The sequence below is a fragment of the Anser cygnoides genome, chromosome 1, assembly GCF_040182565.1.
Source record: "Anser cygnoides isolate HZ-2024a breed goose chromosome 1, Taihu_goose_T2T_genome, whole genome shotgun sequence".
Taxonomy (NCBI): Eukaryota; Metazoa; Chordata; class Aves; order Anseriformes; family Anatidae; genus Anser; species Anser cygnoides.
In genome coordinates this window covers 84,487,089-84,501,360 of record NC_089873.1, presented here as the reverse complement: position 1 = coordinate 84,501,360, position 14,272 = coordinate 84,487,089, and the positions used below count along the sequence as shown (strand labels likewise).

Genomic DNA, 14,272 nt, shown 5'->3' with positions numbered 1-14,272 from the left:
TACTGATTAAAGGAGGGTATTTTGTATGCTGCCAAGGCCTTTTTGGTTATATTTGTTTCTGTTTAGATTCCTGTGATGCCTAAGAAACTAAAGCTCATTTGGATAAATACAAAGGTTTAAAATATTATACCACCTTTTCCTGACACCTTACAAGGTGGCCAGGAGGAAGTTAATGCCTCCTTAATTGTTTTGAAAAGTAACTATTTGAAGGCTTTATGTGGAGACTTGATTCAGTATTCTGACTTGCCATTAGACTTTAACTTTCTGCCAGAAGTCTTATTTCACTAAGGCATTTAAGTTTGGGGAGAAGAGGGAAGCTAACTTTTTTTTTTTTTACTTTTTTTTTTAAACCCTGTAATGAAACTACTGATTTTAACACCTTTCTTCCATTTTTAATGGGATCAGTTAGTTGAATGAAGTCAGTGATGACAGGAATTGTAGCTTCAGGTGGGTTTTGCGCATCGGGTTTTGCACATCATGGTTATAAGATAAATAGAACCCTATTCCTTTGACTAAGAACTGTTTAGCTTTGCATAGCACTGAAAAACCGTCAAACCATCTCTTTTTCTGACCTTTCTGTGGTATCTGTATACTTTCACTACATAAGTTTTAGGACTCTAAGTACTTAAAAGACAAAATATTTGAATTTGGTTTTTAGGTGGTAGAAGTATGAGGCTTCTTATAAGCTCACCTGAAATGTAACCACCCTAAAATGACTACTGAGTTATACAGTTTTTACTCCTTCACTGTGAAGCTTACTTTTTGGCAAGTTACCCACTTTCTGGATAGCCATTGTATGATGTCATATTTGATGTTTTAATTCTGCTTCTGTGGAAAGTCAGCCAATTCCTACACTCTCATCATACAGTTCTATACAGGGCTGTGTATAAAGCATGGGATTCAAAGCAATGCTATGTTACAAATTATTAATATAACAAAAACATCATTTGAAACAGGGTCGTTTTTTATTGATTTTCAGTATTTCACTATGAATTTCACTATGAAAGACAAAAGGGGGGGGAGCAAGGATGCTTGTGAAAGTGCTAGTCTGTTACTAAGTGTCTGGTTTCAAGTTGGATGTATATGTGCTTGAAGAAATGCCATGACTGAAGTTTCTTTCTTCTAGCAAGTGTGAAGAAAACACCTAACTTTGGTATTTGGTCTTTAAAAAACGTTGGTCTGTAAGTGGAGATGAGCTGAAAGGATACAGGATTTGAATTGCAAAGGCCCCCTGGTATGGTCATTGGAGCCCTTCTCAGTACATGAGCTTGCTTTTTCATAAGAATTCCTGGAGCAAGAAAAGCACCTGGAGCAGTCCCAGTGTATGTAAGCAGGGACCCAATGTACGTCATCTTCCACTTAGACACGACTAGTTCCCTGAAAGTCTGTGGATCTTCTTGTTACTGTATGTTTTTTTGTTTTTGTTTGTTTGTTTGCTTTTTTGTCACAAAGGTAAGCTGTACTTTTCAAAACATACCTGGGTATGGCTTTTAACCTTGTAATATTTCTTCAGTGCCAACTTGAATATTGGGAAGTAGAGAAATCTGAAAAGACTTTTCACAGTTTAATGAGCAATGGAAAGCTTTGAAGGTGGGAGGGCAGAACGGCCTTTAGTCCTGGCTTCTAGCTCTAGCTGTTCCTGTTAATTCTCTCTATATGTCCACAGTTGTGCAAGATTCTCACCTTTGTGTTGTCGCATGTGACCAGTTTGGTTATAGTCTGTATGACTATGTATGTTGCTGTATGTCACTGAATATGGCAACTTCCAGTGTTCACAAGGAGTTGCTAAATATGACAATGTCTGATACTTTTTTTTTAAGTATGATTGTATGCTATTAGTGCATAATAAGCCTTTGGAATTGCTCAAACAAGAGCTTTCCCGTCATTTTCTCTGTGTGATTCTGAGGTTTCAGTTTGGAAGATCATAGGATCATTGATGTTGGAAAAGACCTCCAAGGTCATCTAGTCCAGGACCAGGGAGGTGATCGTCCCCCTGTACTCAGCTCTGGTGAGGCCACACCTTGAGTACTGTGTTCAGCTTTGGGCCCCTCACTACAAGAAGGACATCGAGGCCCTGGAATGTGCCCGGAGAAGAGCTACGAAGCTGGTGCAGGGCCTGGAGCACAAGTCCTGTGAGGAGCGGCTGAGGGAACTGGGGTTGTTTAGTCTGGGGAAGAGGAGGCTGAGGGGAGACCTTAGTGCTCTCTACAACTACCTGGAAGGAACTTGTGGGGAGCTGGGGGTCAGCCTCTTCTCACAGGTCAGCAGTGATAGGACTAGAGGGAATGGTCTCAAGTTGTGCCAGGGGAGGTTTAGGTTGGAAATTAGGAGACATTTCTTCTCAGAAAGAGTAGTCAGGCATTGGAAGGTTGCCCAGGAAGGTGAATGTTTCAGTGATGTAGGAATTCAAGTTTTTTGCTTTCATATAATCTTAGCTTTAAGTTTCTCACACCTGGATCATAAGCATGCACTTAACTGAATGCTCTCCTTTAAAGCAGAAGCAGGATACAGAACTACACTTCTGTTCTGTTTTGCAGGACCTTCAAGGGAAGATAACTTTGTTTTGTGGCCAGATGCATTTCATGTCTGGAGATGAGTTTTTTAGAATAGTTCACAACACAAGTAATGGATCTATTTTAGGAGCTGGTGGCTTTCATGAACTTCAAGTAAATCATGATTCTGTATTTGATCACTTCAGACGTTTAACAAAATTAAAACTGAATACTTTCTAGAATATCACTTAAATACGGAGGTCACTAGTTGCTTTAATATTCATGATTTCTGCAGTGAAGATGCAGCACTATCTGAATTAACTTGCTGTGTCACAAGCACTATGCTCTTATATAATATAATTAGTATATTTTAAAGAATAACTTGAAGTCAATCCACAACAAAAACAAAACAAAAACCCACAAAGCTAAAGAAGTCAAAATAAATTCCTTTTTCAAGGAGAATCATTCAGTAATGGAGTAATTTTTCCTTTACCAAATGCTGTATGATGAACTTTTGAGGCTATTTTGACTTGCACTTCTGTATTTAACTTTTCATTTGTTTATATAAATTTTTCTACAATTGCAGTTGGTTAAAGTTTGTCAGTCAACTTTGTGTGTGTGTGTATATATGTATATATAGGTAAGACACTTATTTGGAAATCTGGCCAGATATTCTCCCTCAAGTGCTACAAATGGAAATTGACTTTTAAAGGGATGGTGCAGGTAGGTGGGCAAAAAGTTAAAATGTTTTTGCTATAGTGTATCCTGAGGCGTTTTTCAAATCTTGCTGTTTTTAAAGGTGAACATCAGTCTTTGTAATACAAACCTACTGGGAGATTAACCTTGAAAGTAGTCAAAGTACTCAGAATTAATGTTATCCTATTTCACTTTAACCAGTAAATCGACATTTTAATCCTCTACTTTGGACTAATGAAGGCCAGTTCTGAAACAAACCCTTAAAACAAACCTGAGAGCAGTGTACAAGTCCTAACATTTCAAGCAGATTACTTTTTGTTGTTGTTGTTTTATACCAACAGAGTATAATACCATAATGCTGTTTGCTTCTTTACTGTTTGTTTATAGTTTTTCAAAATATAGTAAGTGTAATGAGGCAGGCAAGAAATTTTTGCCCAGATTCTTTCTAGTTTTTATACATTTCAGAACCCTCCTTTCCATTTTTGGAGAACATGGGTACACTTAATTTGCAAATAAAATAACTCTGCAGGTAGCTTTAATAATATTTTAAACTGAAGCATTTTAGCCATGCTTCACAAAAGTAGCTTACACTTCAGGAAGAAAAGTTGACAGTCTTCTATGTACGTGTGCCTGATATGTGTTTCTGAATTCTTGGGAACTCCTTGGAGAAAACATGGCAAAGTCCAACAAAAAACTTCAACCTGTTACTAGCAGATTTTTACATTAGAGGTTTATGGCATTTCTAGTCCTAATAGGGACTGTTATTGTAGAGTACAATACCAAATAATTACGTCCATAAAGTAGTAATCTTTTTTCTCCAACTAGTTCCAGTGGCAGGGGACTACTTAATCTTGCTGATGGTCTTTCTAGAGAGATTGTTTAGGGAACGACTTTCTGCAAGTGCCAGATTATTTCCTCCATACTTGCTATATGTTGCATTAGAAGCTTCTCAGTGTCCTGAGACTGTCTGTTAAAACTGGCTGTGATAGATGTACCAGACCAATACAATTCTCTCTGTGAGGCCCTTGCCCAGCATTAATAAGATGGACAAAAAAGTGCATGGCTGTTAGAGTGTGACGTTCTCATGTTGTGTAGTAATGCTATGATTTTTGGACTGCCGATCAGGAGTTGCAGTCTTAAAGTATAAAGAGTTCACGTAAAGCAAGAAAATACAGATGTGAAAATTGCAACTCTGTTCTGTGTTGCAATCCTGGAAAAATTATATTGTGTGTTTTATTTTCTCTTTCTGTAGAGTGATGAATCCGATATTGTAGTCTTGGGACACAGTGTGACAGTGTCTCAGCATGGTCTTTATGCTCTTGCATTTCTTAATGTAAGAAATACGCTTGCTAAGCTTTCTAAAAATGTATCTATTTTCTTTGAAAGGTATGCTCTGTTTTACAACCGCTTGAAGAGCATTGAGGAAAATGAAGGTGGTCTTGATAAATTTTCAAAAAGTTACAAAACCTTTGGAGTTAACCAATTTGTGGATGGTGGAGTATATTGCAAAGAGTGGGCACCAGGAGCAGAAGCAGTGTTTCTCACAGGTGACTTCAGTAAGTATTTTTAGGAGTATTGCCTCTTTCCTGCACTGTGTTTTAGATCGATATCCTTTCACTTAGACAATGTTGTAGCAACGACAAAATTTCTAATAATAAAAATGTATGTTATGAGTTGCTGGTGTAATGACATTTAGTAACTTAAACTAATAATCTTTTACTCCATATTGCACTAACTTAAGAACATGTGTGTTTCTACTGTATGGTCAGTATTATGTGCATCTATTTTTATACCCATAAAGTGATCACTTCTCTAAAGGCTCTAGCCTGATCACTCTGCAGCTTTAGGTTGAATGTGTCTAAACTACCTGGGGTTCTTCCTGAAGGTCTACTGTTAGGCTTCTATGAAACTGCATGCAGGGAAAAAGAAAATAACAGTGGAGTAACTTGATTTATCTTCTTTGACTTGTCTAACAGCAGTGTTGTGTAAGGACCAAGGCCCTTCGTGATTCCCACTAATCATGAGAGTCTAGAAAAGTCCTGCAAGAAAATGGTAACCTAAAATCATAAATGAACATAGTCATGAAAAAGTAGGTGGTGTTCCCTTTTGAGGGAAGAGGAAAGAATGTTGGTGGCAGCATTACAGTGGAGGAACTGTATTGCATGGTCTGAGAACTTAAGAGACATTGATTCCACTTACTTAAAACTTGAGACAAAAATAGCAATTTCGTCATTTTTCAGAAGACTAGCTACACTCAAGTGACTCATGTTACGCAAACTCCTAAATGCAAGTTGGATGCATTTTTGTTCTTAAATCCTGCAATACTAATTCCACTTTCTCTTTTATTTCCGTGTGCTTATATAACTTTAAAAAGGTAAGACTCTTTACATATGCCGTTAGCTGTAGTATGTAGTGGTTCTTTTTAAAGTACTATGGTTAAGCTTCTGTAAAATGTGTGCAGTTGCAAAGAAATGGATTACTGTTTTTTTTCAGATCCATTAATATTTTTATTGATTCATAGTACTAGGTGTTAGCACTGTTTTATCCATAGTCTCGAGACACACTTGTAAACAGAGTAACCAAAAGAAACAGTTAAATATTCAAATTATGATTTAGTTACCAGGCATCAGTCAAACTGTATCTATTTTAATTCTCTGTATTTTTATTTTTTTTCTTTTAAGAATTTGATTTGAGGGTCCGTGTCACCTATTCACTGTAGTAACCTGAGTATGTAGACAACAATTATTTTTAGAAAAAAAAAAAATAATGCAGAAGACTAACAGAAAAGTTAGTGCAACGCTACTTTCAGCCATGTCTTGTTTGATACGATTTAACCTACTGAATGACAAGGTAGCTTTCCTTCAAATAGTCCTTGTCTTTTAATTGGAATGGATGTTGATAAAATAGGTTGATGTAGTACTTGAATTTTAATATAGGAGTCAGATACATGCTGTGATTCCAAAACTGAGTAAGGAATCATGAATGTAGTTAGATTACAGTACCTAGATTACAGTGGTGCTAGATATCAGTATTGGCTGTAAGACAGCTAGAGGAGGGTATTTTAAAAGTTAAGCTTTACATGTATAAACACAAAAAAAATGTTCCTTTCCCCTTCTCTACTGTCTGCAATACCACCCCATCATCTACACCTTAAGATTCTTTTATGTGATGGGGGTAATAGGTTAAATTACTCAACACAAGTCAAGATTAAATGCATTTATTTTAAATATGTAACTTACTGGTTAGCTATTTTAAAAACAGACTTTTAATTAAATTAATGCCTAAGATTTACAAAGAGGGTATAACTTATTTTGGCTTGGAGTGGGGGTTGGAGGGAAGTACCTGTATACCAGAATGATAGCTAATAACTGAGATGGTTTTCTTTAAAAACCAACCAACAAAAACAAAACAAACAAACAAAAACCAACAACAAAAAACACAACAACTAAAAAAACACTACTACTACATTTAAAAATACTTCATGCAATACATCACATGAAGAAGAAGTTTAGGACTAATATCTTGGAATAGTTTTATCTAGATGTTAATGAAATGTGGTAGTAAGAAGTCAAAAGAATAAAAATAAATTCATTTTAATGTGGAAAAAAACTGCATTTGACCTATATATCATATTCGTCATCAGTCATGGTAAAGTATTCATTCCCAAAGGGGAAGATAATGTACTCAGAAAGCCTAGAGGAATGGAAGATTGTCATTCAATTCATATGTGCTTTAATAATATTCTGATGAGAAATTGGGTTGCAAAATCCTAAGATTTAGAATCAGGTTGCTACAGATGCGTTTAATTAAAATTGAATCCCTTTAACCTTTCTTTAAGTTTTTGAACAGGTTAAAGTCTCAAACTAAATTTATGATCATATCATATTTAAATTGAATATCAGGATTACTTTTAATAAGAATTTTTTTATAAAAGCTCAGGTTTATAAGGAGAGAACTAATTCAGCCACTGGGGGAAGGAGGGGGTTGAAATGTTACAAGGAAGGAAATGTCAAACTTGAAATGACAGCAGCTGTTCAGTTTTAAACTGAAATATAATGGTATATAATATTAAAAAGTTAATTCACGCTATGTTTTAAGTTCTGTTGTGGATAGATGGATAACAATGTTTTCTCAGTCATTTACTTAATCTAGTATTGTGTGAGTTTCTTTTAGGTGTTTGGTTGAAAGAGGAGGGGAAAAACAAAATACTAAATGCTTCTACTTAATCTGATAAGATAATGATGTTTGAGGATAAAAAAACTAGTGAAAATTATAATGGCATGTGCAGGCTGTGTTACAGAGAACTTAATTATGAATTCTGAAAGAATTTTAAGTTGATAGTTCATAAGCACGGTTGATAATGACTTCATTAAGATAAACATGAATAACTTGTTTATTATATGCATTTGTAAGACTGAGGCTTTACACTCTTTTGAATTATTTTTATGCCTTATAATAGGCAATAAAAGCTTTGACATTAGGATCTTTCACCCCAAATTATGGGTGGTGGTGTCTTTTTGCTATCTCCTGAGGCACTTGTAATGAATGAACTTCATTAGAAGATAGTTTTTGGTATCATTGTGTCTTCTGGAAAAAAAAAAAAAGAATAGCATACAAATCTGTATTTGGATTGGAGAATGAAAAACATAAATTCAAGAAAATGCCAATATTTACGGAACTCCTTTTTGTCTGCTCTTCAAAACTTCATAACTGGAGATCAAGACACTACACCTGTTAGTAGTCAAGTACGTTGTTTTTACTCTGTCTGAAAAGTATTAAATGAACATTTTAAAACATTAAGTTTTGTCAATCAGTACTTCTTGCATCTCAGTAAATGAAGTGTGTGAGGCAATTAGTCAGCTGAATTTCTGATATAGACGCAGTATCAATGTTATAGCTACCTTAAAAGCTCTGTAATAACACTCGGTATTTTATTTGCATGCTGTATTGCTGAGGAGCTTGTTGACTGCTGGCAATTTATTGATACTTTACAATCAGCTATTTCCAAATAAGTCACTGAAGTGCAAGTTTTGAGTGTAACCCATGGAATTTATTTGGGGAATTGGAATGCTCAAAGTTGTACTTGGCCATGCAATGTCTCAGTATGTTGCCTGTAAACATTATTTTAATCAAAATTTAAAAAAGTTACTGGTTTTAAATAACTTCAAAGAGTAAGTGTATGTGTGTGTGTGTATATATATATATATATGCTAATTCAGAAGTCAGTCTTTGATTATAATATAGTCAGACTTGTGGCTTCTGTTTTTTAGTTCACTTTCTGCACCTTCCTCACTCACAGCTAACATTTAAATCTAAAGATTTGATCATCCTGGAATATTTGTTCTGTTTTCTGCCTTATTTCCGCACTAGTGGAGAAGACGTGTGCTGGGTCTGGAGAAAGGGGCTGGCTGCTTTTGGGGGCGGAAGGTTAGCCATTTACTTATTTAAACTCTGGCAGGTTTTCCTCAGAGTGAAGAAGGCAAAGCTCCAGCCACCAGTCCTCATAATTTGGATATCTGAAAGTTGAGACTAGAAACTTCCAGTATCTTAGAAAGATTTGTTTTCAGACTTCAACTTTTATCAAAGTGAAGTCTAAATACTACGATGATTTAATACTAAATTTCTTAGTACTTTTATCAAAACTTTTTGTAGAGGAATACCTAGATTTAATGAGTAAAGACATAGTGCTATACTTCTGTGGCTGCAGATGACTGAAGGCAATACTGAAGTGTAAGCTGCTATTAATATCCAGGGAGATATCATATCTGGGAAGTAATGACATTCGTTTTCATGTCATTATTTGAGTTTGTATAATGACTTCTTAAGCAGATTATGCTAATGGCCCTGCTATTGAACTGTTCAAAATAAGGCAATGTAGAAGGAAAGATGTAATTGGCCACTCTGTCTAACCTGTAGTGTCTGTAGAGAATCACTTCAGTTACGTTCTGCTTTTAGTCTTTTGATTTCATGTTCCATGCAAATGAATTTCCAGGTATGTAGTGGGATTGCAGTGCTCCTAGTCGGAGCTACTATTTGACTGGTATTTTTTCCTCGAGGAAGCTGTGTGAATGCTTGTTAGTCTGTATTTTCATTGAGCACCTTCCCGTTAGTCAAAAGTATGTGGTGTGTAGAAGTGCAACTGTCTTAGGAGTGTTTTGCACTTGAGATTTCAATCTCAGTTTATAAAGTGTTTTTACTTTTGAAAAGTCACTTCATAGTTACAATATTGCACTGCCATATTGGAACAACTGAATGATTTGGTCAATATGCTAGAAGTGCTCCTTCCCTTTGTGAGACGAAAGAGGAGTGTTAGTCTCAGAGATCAGCTTGGTGTCTAAGTTAACTCTTGAGCCTCAGAGCTGCGTGGCAATATACTTGTCAACATGAAAATAAAAGCCAGAGTTGTGGAACAAAAAGTCATTTAATTTATGATTTATCTGGAAGTATTGCACGTAAATTGTATTTTTATAACAAATGTTAGTATCCAAGGTGTCATGGCTCTACCTTTCTTTCTAGACGAAAGCTTAGTTCATGGTATACCAAGGGTGGAGTTCTGAGCGAGGAGAAGTTTGGTGCTTTGTTTCCCGGAAGTAGGTTGTTTTTGCAAGATCCAGTCATCGAAGTGAGTTAGAAACTAAAAGTACTAGGCTATTCAAGATGTCTTCTGTGTTGGAATAAGATGTATTTGGGCCTCAGATTTTGTATATGAGCTCTTGTATTTGTGTATGTCTTATGGGGTGTCCACAATAGTTCCTTTCTCTCGTAAAACGTACTGAAGTTAATTATTTCAATTTCTGTTGGTAAGCTTCTTAACCTTTTTCTGTTTATAGCTATTGGCAGAGTTTATGAAGTTCTTGTTCTCAGACTAAGATACTTCTTGTCTTTTTTTACTGTCTTTTTTCTTCTGGAAATGGCAGATGTCTGAATAGTCAGCTATTCAGGTGTTTTGCTTTTTTAGGGATGTTGTTCTCGACATTATTGGCTGTGTTTTGTTGAAAAAATCTGAAAATTCATCAGTAAAACTGGAGAAACCTGAACCACTTCCTCTTTGTAGCAGGCCTTCAAATTTCAGGACATTTTAACTTTTTATGTCTCTTACCTAATATAAGGCAATATTTTCTTTATTAACCTTCCTAAATAAGTTCCTTTCCAAGGAATTAGAAGTAAATAATGGTTTTAAGTAGGAACATCTGGGATAGATGCATGTTACTTTGTGTATTCTGAAATCGTGAATCATAGGCACCAAGTAATGGGGAACCATGGCTGAGAAGAGGAAGAATTAAGTGGAGCATAGGGGATTGCTAGCAGGTGGAGGGGAGAGTGTAAGCAACTGGGGCAGAATTGTGAAAGCTGCCTGTGGAAAGCAGGCATGCTTAAATTAATAGAGATGTTCAACCATTCCACTTCTAAAGGAGAGAAGAGTTGGTTGTAGGAGTCCCAGGGAATCTTTGTAAACCAAGGGCATGAGAAGCTTTTTGGAAGAATGTAATAATATAATGTTCTTGGTATACATAGTAAACTTAAGGTGAATTTCCCTAAGGGAATGGGGAGATACAGGGATTACATAGGGAACAGCAGGGCCTAAGTGACTTCTGTGCTGCTTAGTGTTAGCAAGACATAGACAGGAAATATAGCTCAACTGGAAAGAGTTTCAGAAAAAGCGCTGAAGGTGATATCTGGGGATGGAGTGGAGGGAGGAAGAGAGTCAGCTGGTTTTGAAAGATTCTGCTTTAAGGACCATATCAGTGTCACTTGGGTTATGCAAAGATGTCCTTCCTATAAAAGCGTGTAGTTATCTGGGTTATGCATAATAGTCCCCTACATTCTACCTCCTATCTCCAAGTACCTGATGCTCCTGATAAGAGGGAGGGCAAGGGAGAGAATACACTTACTGTTTCAGCTTTGGTTGTTCTTCTAAGAAGCTATTGCTTTATTGCTCCAGTAGTGTTTGGTCCTTAGTAGACCTGCATTTTTGTTCTATTATTTTTTGGATGAAGCTTTAGACTAAAAAGCAATCGTACTAAATATGTAAGTTCTCTTGCTGTCAATCAAGCAATAGTTTAGTGAGTACTTTCATTCTGCTAATGTGTTTTTCTGTCAGCACTATCCAAATGTGTTAAGTGTTGAAAACTTGTGTCTAAACAGAGTAGAATTAATTGTATTTCTATTTTTAAGCATAGGGAATGCTTGATTATAATAATAATGCATCTTTGCATCGGTTTGACATTACTGTAAAATGAATAGGTACTAGAATGTTTCTTAGGCAGGCTTTTGTTTGCCTTTTTTTTTTTTTTGGTCGTTGTCTAGCCTGTCTGACTTGTGCTTTTTGTTTTTTTCTATAAAGATTGGCATCTCTCTGGTTTAAACAGTTATATAAAAGTAACGGGCAAGTTTCTTTGAAAGTCTGCTCTTTCCCTGAAGTTGAAGACATCCATGTACTATTAGAGAACATTATTTTGCATGCTAGACAATATTTTAGATTATTGACGTTTGTTGGAAAAATATATTTACTGATGTATATAGGTAACTTCACTTTTGTACTTCACTGTACATGGAGATTTTGTACGTGATTTCCATGGAGAAGTAGGTAGTAATCTCTTCCTTAAACTCACCTTTCATTGCAGCAGAGTTCTTCTAGTTGGAAGTGGTCTTAAAATTGAATATAGTATGTGGTATTGTAGTCTATTCCCTAACCTGCTATAGGTTGGTTGGAAAAGATCTCTGGAGAGCATTTAGTCCAAAATTGTGATTGAAGTGAGATGGTTACGAATCAGGTCAGCCATCTACTAAATAGCATTTGCTGAAAGGCAAGTCAAACTGTTTCTTTGCTCTGGGCATGTTTATTTTTCTTTTAACAGAAAAAAAAAAGATTTATCACACATCAACAGTATAATTTAGGAAATTATAAGCTGTAAGACTTGAGAAACACTTGCTACTGTGTTAATTTTTTGCAATATATTTTAAGTAAAAGAAGAGAATTATTTTTGTCCTGAATATCTTTTAAAAGTTTAGTTACAAGTTTGCATTTATAAGTTATTTCTTTTGATACTGCAATTTTTGTTCCTCCATGGTAAACTCAAGTAAGTTAAAGCATAAAAATTGATAACCAGTATGCATTCAGACAATGAAGGAATAAATTAAGTTGTTTTAATTTTTTAATAGTTTGTTTATGATGGAATACTGTGTGAATGCACAAATCAGATTCCTTTTGATCACTGCATTAAATAAATGTTAATTTAATGTGAGTTACTACTTCTGAAAATGTTTGTTTTTCCATCACTTGCTCCCAAGAGAACTGCTTACGTTTTTTTTAAGGACAAAGATAAAGCAGATGGCTTTATATCACTGAATCAGCAGTAATATTTTGTTAATATTCTTTTCCCTCCTACTGTTAATATCTTCTCAAATTAGGGAAGGTATTCAAAGATCTTGCAGCATATATAATCTGTCTTATTAATAGGAATCTATATTATCCTCATTTAAAGAAGAAAAAAACAATATTCTGCAGTGAACTGTGGAATCATCTCAGATGTTAAATACTACTCTTGAAATTTCTGAAAAAGCTTTCAGGTAATTAATACAGAAATTTTTCTTCAGTAGTCCACTTTGACCTCCACTGCTACATACTAAGAAGTAATGACGTGTATTTGTCCTTGCTTTCTCTAAAAACAATAAAAAGCTCTAGAGACACAGTAAGTAAGCTGGTGGTTTTAAAGTAGTTGCTACTGCCACTGGAACAGGAGATCTCACTTTTGGTGTCATGTCTGGTTTTTATTTAATTTGTTTAACCCAGACTACCATGTTTAGTAGAAATGCTGTTTTATACTAGCTTAAACTAGTAATGGAACTACAGTTTAGGAAGTGAACATATACTTTATTCACTGTTACTCTATGTACCTAAGGTCTTGTATAGAATATCAGCGAAGGCTGTTTATGCTTCTTCCTTGGTGTTAGCTACCTCTCTTTTTACTACAGGAAATGGCATGCAAATGGATTAGTACGGAGATAGCATCTTGCAATTCAGTTCTTGTGTCGACTGGTTTCTTGTTACCTTAGTATTCCCTGTTGCTGGGATCTGTGAGGAGGACAAGTTTCAAGGCAAAGAAAAGTCATTTTGAAACTTTAGCTTGCCTGCTTCCTTTTAGTTCAGAAATAATTGTGTTGCCTGAAGTCTGTCAGTTCAGAAGCTTTATCTTCACTCTCATTTGTGAGAGTTAACCTCGAACATCTATATAAACACATGTGATCTTGGCAGGTGTTTATTCAGTTAGGTATGTCATAATAACTAACCTCATACCTCTCCAGTGCTTAGTGAATAAAAACAGCATGAAGAATCTTGAATTATAGAATCTAAGCTCGTTTCACTCCATGTATTTTTTATGAAAAGAAACCTGATTTAAGATTTACTTACATATAACTGTGGCGTTTTAGGCCAGTTTTCTTAGCTGTGTTGCTGGTATCTGGTATTGTGTGGTTTTGTAGCCATTGCTATCAAGTTTGTCTGCAGCTTCCTCACTTTTCTGGTTAATACACTTCATGTTATTAGTAGGACATCAGTTTGTCAAAATAGAAGCAATGAGATGTGTCTGTGTCTCTGTCCAAAGCCAGTTTGAGCATGTGAGTTATGGAGGTGGGTTTTGGTTATGTTTTGTCCAATCTCATTTTTTTCCCTTCTCTATAATCAGCAATTGTCAAATTAGAACTGGAGTATGGTTTCCCAGTAAACATCTTATACGTTTTATTGAACCTCTTTTAAAAGGGTACAGAAATATCTGATATAAAAGTATTTGTATCTGCTGCAAGTGTATTCTGAAAAAGACTTGACAATACTGTTATGCCTTTAAATTTTAATTGGACGCATTTTAAGATAAATACCCTTATTTTTGTTTCTTATTACAGATGGCTGGAATCCATTTTCTCATCCATATAAGAAAATGGAGTATGGGAAATGGGAGTTGTTCATTCCACCTGGACAAGACGGTTATTCTCCTGTGCCCCATGGATCAAAGCTAAAGGTGCTAGTTCTTTCCAGCTCTTGTAACATTTCATACTCAGTTTGCCCTTTTTGTTTTCTCCTAAATAAC

The 14,272-nt window shown here is 35.5% G+C and overlaps 1 protein-coding gene across 5 annotated transcripts in view; it reads left to right on the top strand.

The window, feature by feature from the left end:
* GBE1 (1,4-alpha-glucan branching enzyme 1) overlaps positions 1-14,272 on the top strand; it is a 179,519-nt gene that overhangs the window by 38,202 nt on the left and 127,045 nt on the right. For all 5 annotated transcript variants that reach the window (XM_067001379.1, XM_067001383.1, XM_067001374.1 and 2 more), the window contains exons 2-3: positions 4,575-4,744; positions 14,088-14,203. In XM_067001379.1, coding sequence (XP_066857480.1) covers positions 4,575-4,744; positions 14,088-14,203 — 286 coding nt within the window. The remainder of the gene's footprint in view (positions 1-4,574; positions 4,745-14,087; positions 14,204-14,272) is intronic.